At 36.8% G+C, this 22,589-nt stretch overlaps 2 protein-coding genes across 4 annotated transcripts; both read left to right on the forward strand.

Moving 5' to 3' along the window:
- Positions 1-4,476: 4,476 nt before the first annotated feature.
- Positions 4,477-10,526, forward strand: LOC306878439 (glyceraldehyde-3-phosphate dehydrogenase-like). The gene is made up of 12 exons (XM_079430795.1): positions 4,477-4,546; positions 4,975-5,020; positions 7,657-7,756; positions 7,855-7,961; positions 8,037-8,127; positions 8,204-8,319; positions 8,844-8,925; positions 9,138-9,289; positions 9,528-9,606; positions 9,767-9,850; positions 9,925-10,022; positions 10,228-10,526. Exons 2-12 carry the CDS (start codon positions 4,998-5,000, stop codon positions 10,295-10,297), a joined length of 1,002 nt encoding a protein of 333 aa, XP_079286921.1. The 5' UTR covers positions 4,477-4,546; positions 4,975-4,997; the 3' UTR covers positions 10,298-10,526.
- A 2,822-nt stretch (positions 10,527-13,348) lies between these two features.
- LOC306878380 (melanopsin-A-like) lies at positions 13,349-22,435 on the forward strand. Of its 3 annotated transcripts, XM_079430703.1 has the most exons (10): positions 13,455-13,553; positions 13,814-13,946; positions 16,082-16,586; positions 16,961-17,111; positions 17,988-18,127; positions 19,677-19,815; positions 19,997-20,111; positions 20,246-20,326; positions 20,610-21,144; positions 21,792-22,435. In XM_079430703.1, the coding sequence occupies exons 3-10, from the start codon at positions 16,574-16,576 to the stop codon at positions 22,094-22,096; spliced, it is 1,479 nt and encodes a 492-aa protein (XP_079286829.1). In that variant the 5' UTR covers positions 13,455-13,553; positions 13,814-13,946; positions 16,082-16,573; the 3' UTR covers positions 22,097-22,435. The 3 variants fall into 3 exon arrangements, with proteins under 3 accessions (XP_079286828.1, XP_079286830.1, XP_079286829.1); XM_079430702.1 differs by lacking the exon at positions 16,082-16,586 and having other exon boundaries at positions 13,349-13,553; XM_079430704.1 differs by lacking the exons at positions 13,814-13,946; positions 16,082-16,586 and having other exon boundaries at positions 13,367-13,553.
- Positions 22,436-22,589: the final 154 nt, after the last annotated feature.

Consider the following 22,589-nt stretch of genomic DNA (forward strand, 5'->3'; position numbering starts at 1 on the left):
TAATGAACTGAGAGGTGGACCGAGATGATGAGATGACTGTTGTCCCGCTTAGCTTTAGGTCTGGTTTGGGGCTCCGTGAAAACTAGTCGGACAAATTCATTATATTGTCTATTTCAATATACTTATTTTTACATGGGATTTGAAGTGACATGTTGTTTAACTGTATTTGTATTTATTTCTTAATGAAGGTAGTAGTGTTTCCTGGTTCCTTGAGATGTGGAAGAGATACAATCATTTTGATAATATGCTAGTAGTTTACTAGTAAGTAAAGATCTTAAAATAATGTCTCAAATAGTCTCAAAATGCATGATTTATAGAACATATAATGCTCACCTTCTGTAGTTTTTGCATGAATAAAATTTCTTCCACGTCATGTTTCTTTTTGCTTTTTTCATGTCTCTTAATTCCGACACCATCAAGGGTTTTAATTATGCTTTTCTAAAATCAGGTGTCCCAGGTGCTTTTCTAAATCTGCGTGTTCTCCCACACACTGCAAATCAAGGAGTTCTTGGGCTGCAAATATGCAAATGGAGGAATGTGACAGGATTTTCACAGTCTTAATCAGCTCCCATTGAACAAAGACACGCAGGCTGACACACATCCACATCTTTCCATGATGAGAAGTGGGCAGTCTGGGGTTTAGTGGTGGATAAGTGAGGTGTACGTGCAGGATATTTAGTTTTTTAAGGAACTTAATTGCTCAAATTGAACAATATAAGAATGTACTATTAGCAATTATTGTAAGTAAATTTAAACAGCATGTCTCTGCATAAGTGTTTCCTCTTCTAAAGCAGAGAAGGAACTGGTAGTCTTACATGCATCCACAACCACTGAATCATTTGGGAACTGCTTGAAAATCCCTTTATTTCTTACCACTCAATCAGCCTGTGAAATGTTTATGTAGGCGTTAGGATTATAGCTTGTATGAAAAAAATCCATACTATGTTTAGGCACAGAATCTCAATTTGAACTACAATCTATAGAATAGATATTCTCTCAAAGAACTGATGAGTGTTTTATCTTAAAATAATTTGGTAAATTAGTCCGTTATGATCGATGTCCTCTGTTCTGTCTTTTATTTTTACAGTATAATTTAATTAAAAAATGAATAAGACAATTTACTCTTAAACTGAAACGATAAATTAAAACGCTACACATTTTTAAGGAGTTTGTTAAGCTACCTCAAAGTGAGTATAAAGCAATGTTGTTAAAAGTGTTCTTTTACTCGTGATACTTAACAATCCCTTGCTGCTTGTGCATATTTAGAAGACTATTGGAGTATATACGTATGTGATGATTGTCAATTTGTATGAATTTCTTTCTTCAATGGAACACAGATGTTATGCAGAACGTCCAAAATACTTTTTGCACTACAATGAAAGTGAATGGGCACCACAAGTGTGAATAAGCCAGAGGGAGCCAAAAAAAACCCTATAAAGTACCATAAAAGTAGTCCAAACGACTTCTGTGTACATAATTAAGCCATGGTCACTATACACGTTCACTGTATAGAAAAAAGTAAACATAAATAATTTACATGATTGTAACTTTAGATGTTTTTTATTGAGTTGATATCACTTTAAAGCAGTGGTTCTGAACCTTTTGACTTGAATGCCTTCCATTGCATAACTGCATACTACATCAATATATATATATATATATATATATATATATATATATATATATATATATATATATATATACACATATATATATATATATATTAAAATAAAAACAATAGACAATAAAAAAGTTCGATTATTTTACATTTTATCATTGTAAGTCATTCTGAAGCCCTCTATTGGGCCCCAGTACCCTGGTTAAGAACCGGTTCTTTCAAAGAGCATTTCCTAACTCTGATTAAAAAAAAAAATCAAGCTTCAAACCTATATTCCGCCACTGCTTCCTAGTATCCATATATTTGCCCATAGTAACATAGTATACGCTGCAAACCTAAAATGATGAAAATCATAAAGATTTTCAATGAAAATGAAGCTCAAATGCATTATTTTACTTTGACCACAAGATAGCACTATATCCTGAGTTTCAAGACACTAGACTTCCCTGGGCAGTCTGCACTTCAGACAACACAGGATCCTGGACTCTGAGCTCTACAGTTATGCCACTTTATAGTTAGTAGTTAGTTAATATATAACATCCTCACATACCAGCTAACAGAGCTAGTGAAGAATGATCCAGACGGGAGAACAGAGATTAAACAAACAACTACTCATCAGCAGAGTTCACCACATCAAAAATCTTCCAGCTGAAGAATCTGGAGTGAACTTGGCAACGTGACGTGACAGACGTGCTGTTTGTGTCTGTCAGGGTTACGTTCAGAAGCGTGTCTGATTCTGTCTGAATCATGCGAGTCAGTCGTACTTGTAACAGGGTGAAGTGGATTGTGCAGGTCACTCCACAGGAGCACAAGATAGCTGCAGTGGAAAGGGTGTGGGGTCAGCCTTCGAGTGTTTGAGTATTTTTAGCCTGGCACCAGTCCAACACATTCTCTCTGCTGGCTGGGGAGCAGACATACACTATTCTGAGGGGCTGTTACTGAGCGCTTTCAATCTGTTTTAATGAGAAGAATGATTTAGAAGTTAATATTACATGAACATAGATGTATATACATTACATCTACCCCATTTCATAAGGATGTTATGATGATTAAAGGGTGAGATGGCATTTTTAAAAGCGTTACGCCCCACTTCAATATCCTGTGACACTCTGTGACACTATCAAAAGAAGCCAAAAGGCCAGGACGGCAGAGGTCACGACAGTCCAAAATTGTCTGCATTGCAAACTCAGATGATACTTAACACCATAGAAAGGACGAGACTAAATCAAAGTAACTAATGCAAAGAAGGAAAAAAAACAGGACAGATATGTAGTTAAAAATCATATCTTGCAACAAAAGTGCAGATTTACCGTGGAACATTAGAATATTGCACTTTGACAGCTAATTGTTATAAAACATGAATGTATTTTTTTTTTTTTTGCAATGACGGAGCACCTAATCTCCTGGGTCATGTTAGTGTTAATTACTAGTATAGCCTTGTGATTAATTGCAGACAAGAGACAAAGTGTCAACTACATTTAAATAATTAACACCAACGCTAAATTTGATGAATAACAGAGAGATTATAATGTGATTAATCAAATGTATTTTGTGATCAAATTCACTACGGTAATTTAGAAACTAAGCAATTAATCTACCCTGTCGCTCTCTGAAGGATTGTGCTTGTTTTAAAGCTTGGATGTTTCTAGTAATCCTGAAGAGCTTGATTAGTTGGATCAGGTGTGTTTGATTAGGGTTGGAACGAAACTGTGCAGAGCTGTGTCCCTCCAGGAATTGAGTTTGAGACCAATGTTTTAAAGGGATAGTTCACCCAAAAGTGACATTTCTGTCATCATTTACTCAGCCTCAGGTTGTTCCAAACCTGTATTTTTGTCTTCATTTAAACATAAAAGAAGATATTTTGAAGAATCCGGGTAACTTAACAATTGCTGGTTCCCATTGACTTCTATTGTATAGGGGGAAAATACAAGGGAAGTCAATGGGGACCAGAAACGTTTTGGTTACCCACATTCTTCAAAATACATTCTTCTGTGTTCAACAGAAGAAAGTCAGTCATACAGGCTTGGAATAATTTAAAGGAATTTTTATTTTTACGTAAACTATACCTTAAAACAGGAAACCTGTGTAATCTCTAACCATTTTTCTGCTTTTCCAATTGTTAATCATGCATTCATTTGCAAGCAGATGCACAAGCGAATATGCATGCGCTGGTTAGAGATTTCCTACCGATGTGAGGGATTATGGGATGCAGGGAGAAAGGGAAGGGTCATGGTCTTTCCTGTAAATGTCACACACTCATGATGAGGGCGATTTGATCCCCTGCTTCATCTCGCTCTCAGTCTGGGCCAGTTACTGTTAGAAGGTCAGAGTGGACAGACATGTCCAAATCAAATTTTCTTTTAAGAGAATACGATTAGCAAGAACATTTTATCCAAAAGGTCTTTTCTGCAGAGTACACTTGAAAAAATGTGGAGTAATTGCACGGAGATCTGAGCTCAGAATGTCTCAGACTGTATGGTTTCCATGATTTAAGACTGAACCTGCAGCCACCAAGATAGGTTATGTATAGGCTACTGTAAACAAAACATTTCCTCCATGACAACATTTGTATTTTTAAAAGCCTTTTCAAATGCATTAATTATTATTAAAGCGCTTATAAAACAAAGGCTTGGCCCTTTAATAAAAACACGATGCTTTCCAAAAGCTACAATAGACAACATTATGTCAATAGTTATGTAACATGTTAAAAGTTTATTTTAGCTTGATTTAATTTGTCATTAAGTGATGCAGTTGTTTCATCTAACTTTTCCCCAATACGACCTTGACATTCTAAGGGGGCGTGGCAATTAGGGCCTAAAGTCCGAGGGGGCGTGGTCAACGCTGCCGCACCAGATATAAATTAACCTCGTGCTTGTAATCCGTCCACTCACACCAAGACTCAGGACGGACAGAGGCGTCTCACAAACGGTAAATTGCTATTCATACACTCGTTATATCCTATAGGGAATTATTTTCTAGTCACAGTTCATAATATCTACTGATAAAAGGCCCTTGCTGAAGTTATAAATTAAGTATTTAACATCTGCATTGAATATACAGCTGAAAGTGTGAGAGGTTATTGTGACAATGTTGCATGAAAGCCGTTTGTTCAGGTCTATATCACGACTTTACAAAGTTTTAGGCCTATAAAAAGCAAATACTTAAACGTAATGATCTGTAATACTATGAGCTTCAGTTTAAAGCGACATGGACTACACTTATACTTCCTCTCCATCTCTAGATAACAGCGTTGCACGTTCACACTCACTCACAACCTGTACTTTGTGCTTGCTCCAATAATGACTGATGCAATGTAGTCAAATAATTTAATGTTTTTTTTTTTCTCTCTTCCCCAGAGGACTAGAACAAATCAGGCATCATGGTTAAAGTTGGTATCAACGGGTAAGCGCACACACATGCGCCAGAATTATTTCTTATTTTAAAACTTTTTTTTTTTTTTTTTTTTTTTTTTTTTTTTTTTTTTTTTTTTTGAAGAGCTTCCTCCCTTCCCTTTTAAGTAATATCAATAAAGAGTAGCCTGTCTAAAGATGCTAATTAAAAAAAGGCAATTTCACTGACTTGAGTGTCCTGGGCCGCTCATTGATTCTGATGAATGATTAGAGGGGGTGGCAGCTGTGTTGGGATTGTGCCATCCCGGTGTGTGTTGTGACGTCAAATAATAGTGAGTTTTATCTCTGTGTACTTGGCCTCTTTACCTCGCTTTTTACTTTAAGGTCAGCGTTTACATTTAGTTTAACTTTCATCACCATTTCATACACTGGTCACAATGCAGTATCTAACAATCAGCTGAAGTCTCTCACTGGCTGGGCTGTCTCTGCAATGGGAGACCCTTGGCACCAGCTGTGACCTTTCCAAGGCTTATAGAGTTATGCAACTGGAAATGTGATCCTTAAGCGACATGTACAGGGCACATGCATCGTTCATACAGCCACACGTAGACCTGAATATTTCACTAACTTTAGGACTTGATCTACTGTCCTGCAAAGTCTCGGTCCAGTTTACAGCAAACCTGCTTGGCCTAGCTGTGCAAGGTTTTCAGGTTCATTAGATTATGGCTTTTTGTTTAAAGAAAATTAGAGTGGGGGAGAGAACTAAGTTACAACCACCCCCCCCCCCCCCCCCCCCAATTGATGTCAGTAAAAAGTTTGACCGATTCCAAAAACTAAGTCCTAATTAATGCGTAATGAGCTATTTGTAACCGCAGAACATCCACTGTGAATGGATCATGTCATGGATGTGTGCCGTGTAAGTCTTCCACCGCTACAAGCTCCTTGTGGAAAAGTGTCCTTGATTGTCTTGAATGAAGGCCTACTTGTAGTGTACTTCAAGTCTTGAAAGCATCTAAAAAAAAAAGTACTCGAATTTTTCCAGTTATCTTTTGGGCTTCCAAGTACACTTTAATGATTCTAAAGCTTGTTTTTGTATCAATATACTAAAATGTACAAAGTTGCAACTTCACTAATTAAATTTGAACAATGGAAGTCTTAGTTTTAAAGTGAATTTTAACTTTCCTTAAATGTTGTTCAGTATTTCAACAGAACCATACTGCGAACTTGGTAATTATGAAGTTACCAAAGTGACTTCGCTTCAGTTTTTCTGCATTTAACAAAATCAAGCTAATACAGTAACTTTTCTAATGTGGGGTTAAGAGTCCAAAAACAGTTTACACGTGTGTTTTTTTTTTTTTTAAAGATGCTGAATTTTTTTTTTTTTTTTTTTCCCAAAAGGGGACTCTTGTGTCATTCATTCCTCTCTATAGGCCATTGTTACATGCTGCTTGAACTTTTTGATGATCTTTTTTTTTTTTATAATTTATATTTTCTTGTCTTTTTCACAATGTGAATTTTACAAAAAAAACAAGGCAAACACATCCAATACTTTAAATCAGTCCCAACAGGTTTTCCTTGTATGCCCCTCTTGATAAAACATTTGTGTTTTGAACATAAAACAAAAAGAAAAAAATAAGAAATACAATAAAAGATAATAATAAACATTTGTAGCTTAGAACCGGGGTGTGGTATGTGTTTCTCTTAGCGACAATCCTTGTATAGTAAATTTGTTTTTCTCATCCTTCTACTCGGTACATTCAACTTTGATTATCTTAATGATTTAAAAGGTAACGTTGATCAAACAGTCACCCCGTTTACCAGGAGCATTATGCCTATAAGACTTTCTACCTTTGGCCTGTTTCGCAATCTTAACGGACTTCATGCAAATGTTTTGAAATTGCACCGATAAGACATACTGATATGAAGGTACAAAGCAGTATGTACTGTGATCCTGGTTTCCTTTGGCCTGTCGATTTTAATTGATTGCTGAAAGTGTTGCAATAGAGGATTTCTTTTCATGGAGTCAGTCCTGCCTCTTATCTGCCTTGCGAGCAGCGCTGGTGTTATAGGCACCAAAATAGCTCACAATGACAGCTGGAGGCCTCCAGAAATTCTTCATCACAGTTTGAATGGCTAAGGGGCAGGCCTTATGAAGCTCTAGCAAACTGTCTCTAATGCTTTGGTTGTACCATCTAACTAAACCATTCTCCTGGGTCTTCCCGTATTACATTTAGCACATATTGAAAGGGTGGATTTGGTAAGATGTATAAAGCCATTTACTGGTAGGTCACAAGTGGGGCCCAGTCACAGGGCTCATGAGGACAGGAAATGGTTTTGTACTTATTCAGAAATAGAACTTGTGTGCCATCTAGTGGATGCAATGAGGAACTTGCTGTAGGTGTTAGTTGCTCTTGTGCATAACTTTTTTTTTTTTTTTTTTTTTTTTTTTTTTTTTTTTTTAAAAGCATGTGGTCCAAGAACTCTAAAACGCACAAACTTTTGAAGTTGGGGGGGGGGGGTGCTTTGAGAATTACAATGCATTACTTTTGTATTAATAGTTATCAAAGTGTAACTTTACTCGTGTTAGGCAACCATTACTCCAGCCTTCAGTGTCACATGATCCTTCAGAAATCTGCTGAACCATTATGCTGCTTAATTTGAGCAAACCATGTTTGTTTTTAAACCCAGATTTGGCCGCATCGGGCGTCTGGTGACCCGTGCTGGTTTCCAGTCCAAGAAAGTAGAGATTGTGGCCATCAATGACCCATTCATTGACCTTGATTACATGGCAAGTGATGGGCTGAACTTTCTCAAATTATGCGACTCTAACTTAAAGTTTAAGTTTTATTTTCCTTCAAAACTGATTTCCTTTTTGTCTCTTCACAGGTTTACATGTTCAAGTATGACTCCACCCATGGAAAGTACAAGGGTGAGGTTAAGGCTGAAGGCGGCAAGCTGGTCATTGACGGTCATGCGATCACAGTCTTCAGCGAGTGAGTGCTGTCCCTACAAACATTGTGACGTATTTGTTGAGATGTGCTCTGATCTTTCCATCTGTATCCTCGCAGGAGGGATCCAGCCAACATTAAATGGGGTGATGCAGGTGCTACATATGTTGTGGAGTCTACTGGGGTTTTCACCACCATTGAGAAGGCTTCTGTATGTAGACAGTCATTACATTAGTCATAAACTACTGTTCATTTCCTGTGTCTGAACCTTTGCTCTCTCCTGCTAGGCTCACCTTAAGGGTGGTGCCAAGAGAGTCATCATCTCTGCCCCCAGTGCAGATGCCCCTATGTTTGTCATGGGTGTCAACCATGATAAATATGATAATTCCCTTAAAGTTGTCAGGTAAGGATATACATTTGTATAAAAATTAACTACCCATTTTCTTTTGAGCGTGTGACCAGAAAAAGCAGCCTTTAGTAAAATTAAGTTTAGATTATTAAATTTTAAACTCAATTTATTAGACTTGTTGTTAATTCCAGTCAGAATTCTTGCGTTTGTTTTGGATGGTTTGTTTGGGTTTTTAACTTTACTTTGCCTATTTAAATTTAATTATACAACACAAGTTACACTTGCATTACGTATACAAACTTTATTAACTTAAAATTCATTTTTTTTTTTTTTTTTTTTTTTTTTTTTTTTTTTTTTTTTTTTTTTTTTTGTTAAAGCTACAAATACTTGGGTATTATGGTGTTAATATTATAAAACGTATGCTGCTGAGATGTGCAATAATAGATAGCATCCTGTAGGGGGTATACTAAAGCAAACAGTTGAACTCGAGCATGTTAAACCCAAACACCTGTCTCTTCCACTTAAAGTGCTTTTCGTTAAAATGACTCCATTTTTGTGACTAATTCTCTGTTTACTAGCAATGCCTCCTGCACCACCAACTGCTTGGCTCCCTTGGCCAAGGTCATCAATGATAACTTTGTCATCATTGAAGGTCTTATGGTAAGATTTAAACTGCCTCTCCAATCTCGCCAAAAAGCCTTTTGACCCAAGTGATTTAAACCTGACATGCGTCAATTTATTGTTCCACTTATCAAGCCCTACACTTGGTTCTTATTGAAATGCATCTATTGATACAAATAAACGAGATGCACAGTTTTGGTTTTATAATCTTTCTCTGAACGTTAACGTCTTACCCAATTCCCCTCTTTCAGAGCACTGTTCATGCGATCACAGCCACACAGAAGACCGTTGATGGGCCCTCAGGAAAACTGTGGAGGGATGGCCGCGGTGCCAGTCAGAATATTATCCCAGCGTCCACTGGGGCTGCCAAGGCTGTGGGCAAAGTCATTCCTGAGCTCAATGGGTGCGTAACACATCTGTTGGATTCTATTTCCATTCATTTCTCAGATTGGTTTTAAGTTCCACTTCTATGAAAGTGTTCAGTGTGCCATTTTTATAGGTCAGTTGAAGCGTTTTCAGGATGCACTGTTATTTACTCAAAAGTGGAATGTTCTGTTTGGGGAACTTGAGGACTTGTTTCGTTTTTGCTTCCCCTTTCTGCTGTCCAAACATACTCTGATGCTTGTTGCTTCTCATTTCAGCAAGATTACTGGTATGGCCTTCCGTGTCCCCACGCCCAACGTGTCTGTGGTGGATCTGACTGTTCGTCTTGAGAAACCTGTGAGTTTATTTCTAGACCTGCATAATTAGTGACTTCAGTTGAATGAACGCTTTGATTTTACTTGCAGTAGGAGTGACTTATTCTGTGTGCTTGTGGGTGCAGTGTAGGTGACTTGACTGACCTATTGGCTTTTTCATGTCTCTGTTTTGCTAACTGCAGGCCAAGTATGATGATATCAAGAAAGTGGTAAAGGCTGCAGCTGATGGACCCATGAAAGGCATTCTGGGATACACCGAGGACCAGGTATGCACATCCAGTTGCGTCTTTTGTGACCCAGGGTTTTTCAGTGTCGTCCTATAACTCCCTTCTGTGTGCAGGTGGTATCCACTGACTTCAATGGGGATGTGCGTTCATCCATCTTTGATGCCGGTGCTGGCATTGCTCTCAACGATCACTTTGTCAAGCTGGTCACATGGTAAGACCCCCCCCCCCCCCCCCCCCCCAATGTTACAAATCCTGTATCTAGAATTCAGAGTTTCTCCTTGTAAATATGGCTTCACTTGGTCATTCATTGGTTCAACTCAAACTACAATGTTTCCAACTCCACTTGAAAGATGACGTTTTTGGAGACTCTTGGCTTGTGTAGTGTTGAATGACACCCATTCACTCTCTTCCCATAGGTATGACAATGAGTTTGGTTACAGCAACCGTGTATGTGACCTGATGGCACACATGTCCTCCAAGGAGTAAATGTAACCCTTTTTTGTCGTCTCAAAGCCATCGTTCTCCCATCTGGTTGGATGTTTGCACCACATGCCTGGAAGGAAATTACATGCTTGATCTGAAGACCAATGTTATTTTTATATGGAAATACTCTGTTCTGTTTTGTGAGGTTTAAAATGGATATTGCCTTCAAAGGCTTTTCTGTCTGCTAACAACCTGTGACCGAATAAAGTCCTCTGTTTGTGAGAAATGGAAAGTGTTGTCTGTTTTCACTAGATCTAGTGACTGACTTGGATCAGGGCAGTCTTTCTAAACTTGGGCATATGTTTCTAACGCAAACTTAATGTTTTAGTTGGCATACTTTTCCCAGTTGTCAATTCACTCTAGTTTAGTGAAGTAGTTCTAGTTTGACCAAATATAAAACTTGCACACTAGACCAAGTCTTGTAAGTACATACTAGAGATCAGTGGCTCGCACTGAATATCACATGTGCACTTCATGTGGTTTTGGAATAAGCTTGTGTAAATGTTTCTACAGCGACTGCTGTACCAGTGTTTAAGGATAAATCATTGGAGTCTTATCCATGGGGCATTCAAACCAAAAATTCCAATGTCTGCAACACAGCTGTAATTACTACTGGGGGGAATTTTTTTTTTTTTTTTTTTTTTTTTTTTTTTTTTTTAACTCCCCAGGTTCTCATGTCCTACATAAACGGGACAAGGGGAACTGAGGATCATAGTCATTGTGTGGAAAAATTTTTTTTTTTTTTTTTTTTTAAATTTAACCTGCTGTTGCATGCTTGAATTAGTTAACGGTGTTAGTTAACTGTGACATGCTTGAATTAGTCATGACATCACTGTTCATGAAAATGAGGCAATAGTTTTATTAGTCCACTTTAGACTATCAACAATTTGCAACTACCAGTCATTACAGTATTCGCAGACTGTCTGTTTTATATCTGCTAACATTTTTGACCATTCCCAAATAGACATTCTAAGTAACTTTGCAACTACATGCTAACTTATTCTACTAACCAGTCTACTTTTTTTTTTTTTTTTTTTTTCTTGATTATAACAGATTGATTTGGCCCATTATTTTTTTTTTCAAACCATTCAGTTGTTAAAACAGACACCTATCCCAAACTTTAAACACATTTCACCTGTTTTTAGACATTCGAATATGCTCAATGTTTTTTGCAAAACTACACCCAAAAATGCCCCTATTTTGCACAGGTTTAACCATGTTCTCATTCATAAAACAAATACACAATATAATTTCCTCAAGCATCACAATATAAACTCAAATAGCACATTTTTTCCATGTGTAAACATTCATTAGCAAAACTGATTAAACAAGTCAGAATCTCTGGGTAATATAAATGGGAGCGCAGGTGATTGTGCTTTGGAAAATGAATCCTAGAGGTGGAAGACAGAGGAAGATGAGAATGAAGAGGAAGGGAAACGAAAAAAGGGATGGGGTCAAAGGACATTTGTTCCTGATGAAATACAAAGCACTGTAGTTATATACTGTTCTTGTTCGTGTAATAAGCATTAGTGAAGCTGGCCTACAAGGCTCATCTGCAGCATTTTTACACTACTTACAGTATAATTACAGTACATAAAGCAGTACTTCACTTTAGAGAACTTTTCTATATTTATGTTGTATACTGTAATGAGACATTGACTTGCAAAATGATTCCTGATTCCCGAAAGGAGGTTTCTGTAACAGTGTTTTGAATTGATTTCGCGTGTTCATGAAGCAGGAAAGTAGTCTGTTTTTGTCAGGTTTGTGTGCCATCTGAGGCCAAAGTTGGATTCTGACAAGAGAATATGATTTTGACTAAAATATTTGATTTTGATCTGGAAGTTTGTACAAGTGTGAGAAAATTGCAATGCATTACTTTTGTATTAATAGATATCAAAGTGTAACTTTACTCATGTTAGGCAACCATTACTCCAGCCTTCAGTGTGAGAAAATGGAAAACTGTTTCATGTGTTAGCAATTGAGAAACAGTAACACTTCTACTATTCTATAGTGAGAGTTAGTTGATATGCAGTTACAAAGTTGATTATAGTTGGTAGAATGTCTAAAGAGGGCTATCAAAATATAAATTAGGTTACCAGGAAAGTTTCTATTAGACCCGGTCTGCTGATAAAACATAACTTCTCACTGTGTGTCCCTTTGAAACTGCTCTCATGCACTCATCTAAGCACTCCATTGTATTCTCTTTTGCTCCCTGACACACTCTTTTAGTTCAATACTCAGTCCATTTGTGGATCGGGGGTAGTTTTCCATGAATAATGCACCCTGACATAGACATGCCATTATTTCACCTGATGGGCCTTTATGAAATATGTCTATCAATGTTATTGATGTGCAAGCCAGAGGACCAATGGACATATTTCAACATTAATGCACTGCATTAGCAAGGCACAGATTGACCAATTATGAGCATGGTGCTTAAGGGGGGGGCATATAGACTTCATCACTCGAAAGTACATAACATTATTAACCATGCATCATTCATATTAGATCTGACATTTTACAATATTAAAATTCTGTTTACAGTGTTAGGTTCCAAACTATCATTTTATAACAAAATCAGTGTTTCAGATGTAGTTGCATATGACTCATGGTTTAGCCTTGAGGGATTGTGGGATTTATGGCACAACTTGTCCTTGTGCATTTACTGTATGTGTGTTTATGCATGCACTTTAAAGCTGTTCAATTCTGTTGATAAGAATGAGGACGGAGGATTAAGAGACTTTAGTAGTTTAGTTCAGATGGCTGTTATGCGTGCACATTTACTCTTCCATATACAACGCTGACCCCACCTCTCTCTCTTACCCACATTCACAGATTATGTCACTGTGCTTTATTAATCTTATAGCACCAACAAGTGCTGTGTCCGCTAAACCATTTGTTCATCTCACTAAAACATCATTTACGGCTCCCATTGTCTATTAAACTTACTTCTGACTGTCCTCAAATCACAGAGGTGAAGTGTTAGGAGTTCAAAAAAGGGATGAGAGGAAGGTAGAGGTGTGCATAAAGAGGGAGGTGGGTGTTCAAAAGGATGGGAGGGTTTGTGTGCATGAATCCTGATGGTGCTCTGGCAGATTGACCAAAGCCGAATTGATTCGCTCCTCCCGTATAAACAGAGCAACAGGAACAGAAGAGGCTTAAGACTGAAAAGCAAGCATTTCACTTTGAGATTAAGAGACAGTGGCAGACTGAAAAAGACGGAGAGATAAACACAGAAGAGGTGGACTGACAGAGGAAGGTGAGTAAAAAACTTTCACTTTGTTCTTTGTTCAGATGTTCTTCTGTTTGGGTTCAATATTTAATTTGACAATCTCATTCAAAGCTGAATTGTGGCTCGCATAGCTTAAAGTGAAATAACTTGAACAAGTTTGTTATCATTGTTTATGAAACAATACTTAAGACTTATACAGCTGTATTTTTCCAATTGGGTTTTCTGGGCACAGCAGCATCTATAGGTCTCAGTCATTCTCTTTTCCTTTCTATCTGTCTCTCTGTTAGTAGTTAATGTCTAAGAGAGTGAGTGGCTCGTGGATGGGATCTATCTCTGCCCCGTCCTCTGTCCCTCATGCCTTCCGCTCACAGCTCTCTTCGTCTGCTGATCTCAGCATAGCCATCTTACTCATAATCACAGGTCAGTTATTAGTCTTTTAATAATTTATTATTGTTTAATATATAGTGGAGTTCAGTGGAGTCCAAAATTAGAAATACCACTATTGAAAATGCTTTTGATTAAGAGATGCATTAGTAAGTGGTAAAATGCGACATACATCATGTGTTTGTTTGTTTTTTTTTGGGGGGGGGGGGGGGGGGGGGGGGGGGGTTAACATGGGAGTCTACTCTATTTATTTAGTCAAGACCTGATCTGCAATCAGAACCTATATGCAATCTAAAGACACTTGGACTCTACAATCTATACACTTCTGTGCTGATTTGCACAATAAATACAACTGCCATTACAGAGTCATTTAAAAACTGCAGTGCAGCAAGAGTTGCTCATATGCATTGGTGTGTTTGACCAAATCAACATTTTTAGCTCCTTGCATAAAAAATAAAAATAAAAAAAAAGGGTATAGAGCATAAATTGCTCTATAAATACTGGTTCATTGGTTGACCATAAGTGACCTTACTGTTACATTACATGTAGCCTACTGTCATTTTTAATGGGGCAATACCTGTCATTTAGAGTAAGAGTTAATAAATATGAATACAGTATATAAATAAGTGACCCTGGACCATAAAACCACAAAACCGGTCATAAGTCGCACCGGTAGGATTTGTAGTAATAGCCAAAAATGCATTGCATGGGTCAAAATGATACATTTTTCTTTTATACCAAAAATCATTAGGATATTAAGTAAAGATCATGTTCCATAAAGATATCAATCTGAAGATTGAAGAATCAAATGAAGATACCATAAATATATCAAAGCTTAATTTTTGATTAGTAATTTGCAATGCTAAGAACTTAATTTGAACAACTTTAAATGCAATTTTCTCAACATTTAGATTTTTTTGCACCCTCAGATTCCAGATTTTCAGAATAGTTGTATCTCAGCCAAATATTGTCCTATCTTAACAAACCATACATCAATGGAAAGTTAATTTAAAAATAAAGAAATAAATTGACCCTCATGACTGGTTTTGTGGTCCAGGGTCACAAATATTAAAACTCTTACTGTAAAAAAGTACACATAATGTCCCATTAACAATTACAACACATGTAAATTGCAGTAAAGTTAAAAATAAATGCTGTGTAATTTATGGTGAAATATTTATTGTTTTCAACAAAACGAACTATTAAACTCAAAAGTTAATACTTTTAGCTCACTTGCAATATTTTTAAGCTTACTGCAAAGAATGCTTTACAAAACTCTTATGTGAATGACTACAAATTATCTTACTGTTTAAAATACAGATAAAATATATTTATTTTTAAAAGCAATACTGCAAAATGCATAGTCCCTATATATATATACATTCTACTAACTATAAGTAACTTTGTAACTGCATGTCAACATGTCAACTAATTCTCATTAATTTGCAACATGTCTAGTAACTCTAACTAATGTTTAGGGTTAGTAGAATAATTTGACATATACTTGCAAAGTTTCCCATAGTCAGTATTTTGTATGTTGTGGACCCATCAAAATAAAGCGTTAGAAGATATTAAGCAGACAGTCTACTAATAGGGTGAAGTCAGCTAAAATGTATAATGTATATATATAAAAAATCAGGTATAATGGGCCAAATAAGGTTGTAGCATTATATCTCTTTACATTTTTACAGAAAATCACAATAACTGATCTTGCATTGTTGCTTAAACACTTGTTGACATGTAACAATACTTTTTATTGGTCTGAGTTTTGTAAGGCAGGCAGGGCAGAGTGTTACATGAAGCTTGTCAGAGAAATTGTAAGGTAATTGAGCCTGACATAGAAAATTTCATTAATCACTAATATGGGTACTAAAGCAATTATAAGTAGCTTAACAAAGCAAAGGTTTATGAACAATGTTTTGGCATGCTCTTTTAAATAAAAGTTTAATTTATAAAAGAAGCTTTGATTTTCGTGAAAAGGGTTGTTTTAGGTAGAAATGGCTGGTTAAGCTAAAATGGACCACTATTTTCAGCTAAAATAAGCTGCATACATACACACACACACACACACACACACACACACACACACACACACACACACACACACACACACACTTTTAATCAGAAAATTAAAAAAACCCACAATTAAACAAAAAACAATTGCATTGCAGACAGTATGGCAGGAGGACAAGCAAAGAAAGGAAACAGAGAGACAAGAAGAGAGAAGAGAAAGGGAATGAAAGGAAGATGTCGGTAGCATACAAACACACACACACACACACACACTTGTACACAGAAATTGAGGGTGAAAATAGGTTTATGGGCCTACTGTAGACATGTATCCAGACAAAATCTTAACAATCTTTAAAATAAAATACAAGCATACACACATACATGCACACAAAAGACACCAATGCACAGAAACACACACCTATACAACATGATCAGTTCATTTTTAATTGCATTGTTTAATTAAAAAATTTAAATAAACTTTTTATGTTTAATGTAATACATTTATGGCGTTGCTATGGCACACTAAAGACAATAGTGTCCATTTACTGTTAAAAATAAAATGATTTAAACTGAAATTACCTGTGTTGTTCTCTTTTTATATTGGCCCATTTTAACTGAACAGCTGGCCCATTTTACCTGAGTGTTGTGCCATGGCTCAAGAAGGTACCTGCTGATACTCTAACTCTCATAATCTTAAAACTTTTGTACTTTTTCACATTTAAAAAATATATTTAAGAGACCCATGCTAAATTACAAGAATATCATTAGATCTCATGCACAGCTTATTTGATGCTATTATAAGTCATTTACCAAAACGTGGCCCATTTTAGCTGACTTCACCCTACTCTAAAGACTGCTTGTTGATGTGTAGTTGCAAAGTTACTTACTGTTAGTAGAATTTCTAAAGTTATTTTTATTTTTTTATACTAAAAGTGTGTAACTGTCTATGAAAACCATTACCATAAATTTAATAGAATATTTGGTTGTGTTAGATGACGCTTGGCACTATGATCTATAATTCTCTCTGTCTATCCCAGGTGTGGTGTCGGTGATTGGGAATGGCCTGGTATTGTTGATTTACGGACAGAGGAGAAAGAAGCTCAGAGTGCACGAGCTGATGACCATCAATCTGGCTGTTTGTGATTTTGGCTACAGCCTGCTGGGGGCTCCATGCCTCATCATCTCAAGGTACCACCTCTGCACTGACTGCAACTGCTTCAGATAGCACATTTACACAGCATGACTCTCAAGCTCTCTTGAAGCCTATATTAGTCTATGTCGCGTGCATCAGTCGCTCTTATGATTATCGCTCCATATCTTCTGGAGTTTGTGAGTGTTTGTCAAGACCAGAGTTGTGATGGTTAAGAAAGAAGATTGACGTCCGAGTATTAGCCATTGATTATATTACATAATGTAGAACAAAAACGCAGGGTATATTATAGATCTGGTTTGAGTTTGGAGAGGATTTAAAATTTAACAGGCATTTGGTCAAAATACTTTAGATGTGCTCTTGAATCAATTTTGCTTAATTTTTTTTTAATTCATGTGCCTATACTACTCTGAATGACAGAAATAGATTTTTGTGGGGGAAAAACAAAACAAAAATCCTTTGAAATATCAAACCTCTAGACATTTCATGGTATTTAGTGTGCATTCTCAAGGGGCCAAAAGGGTTTCACTTTCATGTAGCTGAAAGTATTCTTTTTACCCACAAACCACCAAAACATGCCCTCAGGTGGAGGGTGATTTGTGAAGAAGAAGAAATGCATTTGTGAAGAAAAAGAGCATAAATATCCTGGGCCTCTAACAACTTGGGTCAGAAAATATAAAGCTATATAAAAATCATCACGCTTGGCTTTTTGGTTTCTGAACTTGAATATATACAAGAAGAAATTAGTAATGTTCAGTCTTATAGAAATAAACTTAGAAAACCCTTAGATCTGCAGAATTGGAGCCTATTAAATGTGTAGAGTTATTGTAGTTATTTTTGGATTTGCTGTGCTCAGTATTTTGCTTCTGCTCTGAACTGTTTTTTCTCTCTTTCTCTCTATTTTTCTCTCTTAGTCTGTCACATACATGGATTTTTGGGGAAACAGGATGTATGTGGTACGGGTTTCAGGGCTTTGTTTTTGGCATTGGGTCTCTCATCACTACCTGCCTTATCTCGCTCGACCGCTGCTTCAAGATCTGTAGCTTTCGATATGGTAATTCTCCATTTTTATCCACTGAATTTTTGTTGTTTTATTTTATTATATTATATGCTGATGAGACTTGCAAGTTAGTTAAAATATAGGCCTTCCCAATCATTCATTTCCACATCAGGCACTACAGATGAAAGTACAGAATTTGATTATTCTTGTTGGACAAATAATTAGCACTGAGGGAAATCACTTCCCCCATAATCTGATACCCCTTTTCCTGGAGTATTTTACCTTTTAAACCCTGTATCTCAAATAAGAACACATATCAAAGAAATGATATCATTGCCTTAGTACATAGTATTAATATTGCTGAATAATTTGTATGATAAGTGGAATATACATTGTAATTATATTAAATGATCTAAATCATTTTTACTAAACTATCATGATCAGCTTAGTCCAGAATGATTTCCAAGAACTTTAATCAAAATAAATTTATTATGCAGAGTGTTTCACTGCCCAGGCTCCAGGATCGATCTCCGCATAGAACAGAACATTTAATTAAATTAAATTACATTTAAAAACCTGCCTGCTTTAAAGAATCAGACATAAAAATAAAAAACATTTTAAATCTCAAAATCTTTTTGTTGTTGAAAATTCACAAAAATCATTTAATAGCTTATGCTTTGTTTTCTCCCTGCTTGAGGAAAAATAAGTTAAATGTGCTGAGAAAATGAGGTCACTCAAGCTGGTTTGTGATTGAAGAAATTTATTGCATTATTTCTATAATTACAGTTTGCCTCCCTCCTTAAAAGTATAGTATGGCATTACGCAAGATCAGAGATAGTAGTTGTCGTTTATGCAAATCCAGTGCACAACAGATTTCTAATTCTGCTCAGAGGTGTTAAGAGTACCGTAAAACCATACTTGAGTAACAGTGCAGATACCTTATAGTGAAAATTACTCCACTATAAGTTACAAGTCACCAATTCCAAAACAACTTGAGTAAAAGTCTTAGAGTATCTGATTTTAACAGTACTTAAGTGTTTTACTTGTATTAAATATATATAGGCTCAAAGATGCACTAGTTAAAGAGACATGGCAGTCAAAAACTGTACCATTGTGGATAAGCTGGGAGGCAAGGATCTATGTGCAGGTATTTCATGGAAAAACTAGAACAAACAATAAGAACAAGAACAGAACAAAGGAACAAAGAACAGAATGGCAGCCAAACAGACAACCATTACATTCAACAACTCACAAAGAACTAAAGAAACACTAGGGCTATATATACTGTATAAATAGGAGGCTAACAAGCTGAACAAGATAAGATACAAACTGACTACAAACACCACGGGAGACAGGAAGTGATATAAAAGTCTAAGACAAGGCACAGAGAAGATGTATCTGAAAAGATACTCAAGTACAGTAATTAGTTACATTTACTACAATACTTTACACCTCTGATTTTGGTGGACTGCATATCTTTCTCTCAGCTAACAGAATCAGGCTCAATATAATAATACCTAATACATTTCAGTCCTATCCAGCAACTAGGAGCCATCAAGTAAGCTTTTAGATGTTTACTAATGTACTTGTACCTTTATCTCAGGTCAGTGGATTGAGAGAAAACATGCCTCTCTGTCTGTGGCTCTGGTGTGGATCTATACGATATTCTGGGCTTCACTACCTGTGTTTGGCTTTGGTAGTTACGGCCCAGAACCCTTTGGAACCAGCTGCACCATAAACTGGTAATGAACCATAACCATTAGTAACACTTGTGAATGAGTCACTAACCTATTCCCCAAAGATTAGTTGGTGTTTTCAGAGAGCGTTCTCAAGGGACAAATATAGCTGAATGTTATTTTACCCACAAACCACTGGAACAGAAAATGTGTCGATGTGTTCATGCATTCTTTCCTGTGGTCTCAGGTGGAGAATGAAGTCTTCACTTAATGACAGAGTCTATATTTACTTGATTCTATCACTCTGCTTTGGAGTTCCCACCTTCACTATCATCATTTCATACCTCGCTATCCTCATCAAGGTGAGATAAACGGAGAGACTATCAGTATTTATAATGATTCTGAAACACTTGAAGCTAAAACATGAATGTTATTTGACTGTTATTTGATTCTAATGTTGACTGAATTGAAGTGTTACAGTAATGTGTGATTTCAGGTGTATCGGTCTGGTCGCATATTGGCTTCAATCCCTTCATCCAATGTCACTCACAACAGCAAAGATCTCCGGCTGACAAAGGTACCAGCTCTGATGATCACCCATCATACCCTTGGAAAGGACCCACTTCTCAGACACAATGACATTTAACACAGGATATCTTAGGGTGTTTTCACACTTGGTCCTTAAGTGTGAAACTGAACAATTAAGTAAAAATGGACAAAAACCATGACTAAATTGAAAATAATCAAAATAAGGCAATGGTTACCTCCACACTACTATTCAATATATTCTTTTTCATGATTCACAAACAATTTCTTATTTTTTTCTTGTATCACACGGTTCCTGAAATGTTTCGTTGCAGATAGCAGCAGTGGTGTGTTCCTCATTTCTGATTGCCTGGACTCCCTATGCAATCGTTTCGCTCTACTCCGCTTTGACTGCCAGAGAGGAGCACACTGGAGAAGACGGAGGAACCGCTCTCACGGGTGGAATGTCAGCAGCAGGGGTCGGCCATGGTGGAGGGTTGTCTGACGTCTTTGGTTTTCCCTTCCTCATTAACTGGACCACTTCGGAACACTTCGGGGATGCTTTTGGATCCTGGAGGAATATGACTTCTGATCATTCCCATCATTCAGTAGGGCATAATGGATCAAGTCCAACTGTGGGTTCTGCACATGGAGGAATGAATGGACATCTGTTACACCTTGTGTCCATACTAAAGCCAGAGGTCTCACTCATTCCGGCTATTTTTGCCAAGTCACACTGCATGATAAACCCCTTCATCTACCAGATCATGAACCGCGACTTCAGGGAGGACGTCTATGATCTCCTGTGTCTGAGAGGAAAAGATGGAGAGAGGAGGAGAACAAGGAGCACAGATGGCAGTGATTCTGATGGTCAGGAGCTATCTATTATCTGTCTGTCTGTTTGTCTGTCTGTCTGTCTGTCTGTCTGTCTATCTGTCTGTATATCTGTCTGTCTGTCTGTCTGTCTATCTGTCTGTATATCTGTCTGTCTATATATCTATATATCTGTCTGTCTGTCTGTCTGTATATCTGTCTGTCTGTCTGTCTATCTGTCTGTATATCTGTCTGTCTGTCTGTCTATATATCTATATATCTGTCTGTCTGTCTATATATCTATATATCTGTCTGTCTGTCTGTCTATATATCTATATAACTGTCTGTCTGTCTGTCTGTCTATATATCTATATATCTGTCTGTCTGTCTATATATCTATATATCTGTCTGTCTGTCTGTCTGTCTATATATCTATATAACTGTCTGTCTGTCTGTCTGTCTGTCTATATATCTATATATCTGTCTGTCTGTCTGTCTGTCTGTATATCTGTCTGTCTGTCTGTCTATCTGTCTGTAGATCTGTCTGTCTGTCTGTCTATATATCTATATATCTGTCTGTCTGTCTGTCTATCTGTCTGTATATCTATATATCTGTCTGTCTGTCTATATAGTTTCATTAATTTTATTTCTGTCTAAATTTCTTTACATTTCTGTTTCTGTATCTGTATTTTCCACACATGCAGGGTATCGTGGAAGCGTCACACTCTCTTATATCCACAGCTGGAGGAGAAGAAGCACAGCTACCAGTCAGTCATCTGAGGAGCGTGTGAAAAAAGATTCCTTACAGAAGAGCAGAGGGAGTCGAGGGAGTAGAGGACAGAGAGGGTCCTGTCAGGACAGTACAGCAGTTGGGTGGGCAACCATGGGTACTACAACCTTAGATACGCAGGCCAACTTAGAAAGAGAGAGAGGGAAGGAGGTAGAAAGAGAGACGAAAAAAGAATTTAGAGAACCCACCTCTAACAGCTTGTTGACAGGTGAGGAGTGATGCTTGCTGTCTAAATAAACAGAAACAACATAGTTCATAATGCAGTTTGTTAGCTCAAAATATCTGTTGTTTTAGTAAAAAATACATTAGTGTCATCCAGCGTGTGATTTTGCACACTATTTTGCACCTATCCAGTCTATCCAGGATTTTCATATTGAATTTGTCCATCCTGTGTATTTATTTATTAATATATATATTGTGTAACTAAATATTTAATGGATTTACTTATTGTATTTATGTTTTTACATATTTAGAGAGCACTATCCAGTCCAAAGTATTTCAAACAACTATTTCTGAATAATTCTGTGCAATGTAAATAAAGTTTACAATAATGAAACGACCTTGCTGTTTACTTTGCAGTTTCCAAATATATATATATATAAACTAAATCAGGAGCCCTGTAAGTCCCAATAAAGTACAAGGGCTATTTGTTGCAGATCTGTGACGTCAGCATTGCTTTGTTATCATGATGCATGAGGTCATGTCTTTTTAC

Source organism: Barbus barbus (assembly GCF_936440315.1).
Source record: "Barbus barbus genome assembly, chromosome: 12".
NCBI lineage: Eukaryota > Metazoa > Chordata > Actinopteri > Cypriniformes > Cyprinidae > Barbus > Barbus barbus.

Excerpts from the sequence above, each read along its gene's own strand:
- LOC306878439 (XM_079430795.1), top strand. The coding sequence starts at position 4,998 with ATGGTTAAAGTTGGTATCAACGG. Across the intron at positions 9,851-9,924 it reads TGGGATACACCGAGGACCAG|GTGGTATCCACTGACTTCAA; the intron begins GTATGCACATCC and ends TTCTGTGTGCAG. Across the intron at positions 10,023-10,227 it reads TTTGTCAAGCTGGTCACATG|GTATGACAATGAGTTTGGTT; the intron begins GTAAGACCCCCC and ends CTCTTCCCATAG.
- LOC306878380 (XM_079430702.1), top strand. The coding sequence starts at position 13,820 with ATGTCTAAGAGAGTGAGTGGCTCGTGGATGGGATCTATCTCTGCCCCG. Across the intron at positions 18,128-19,676 it reads GATCTGTAGCTTTCGATATG|GTCAGTGGATTGAGAGAAAA; the intron begins GTAATTCTCCAT and ends CCTTTATCTCAG. Across the intron at positions 20,112-20,245 it reads ACCTCGCTATCCTCATCAAG|GTGTATCGGTCTGGTCGCAT; the intron begins GTGAGATAAACG and ends GTGTGATTTCAG.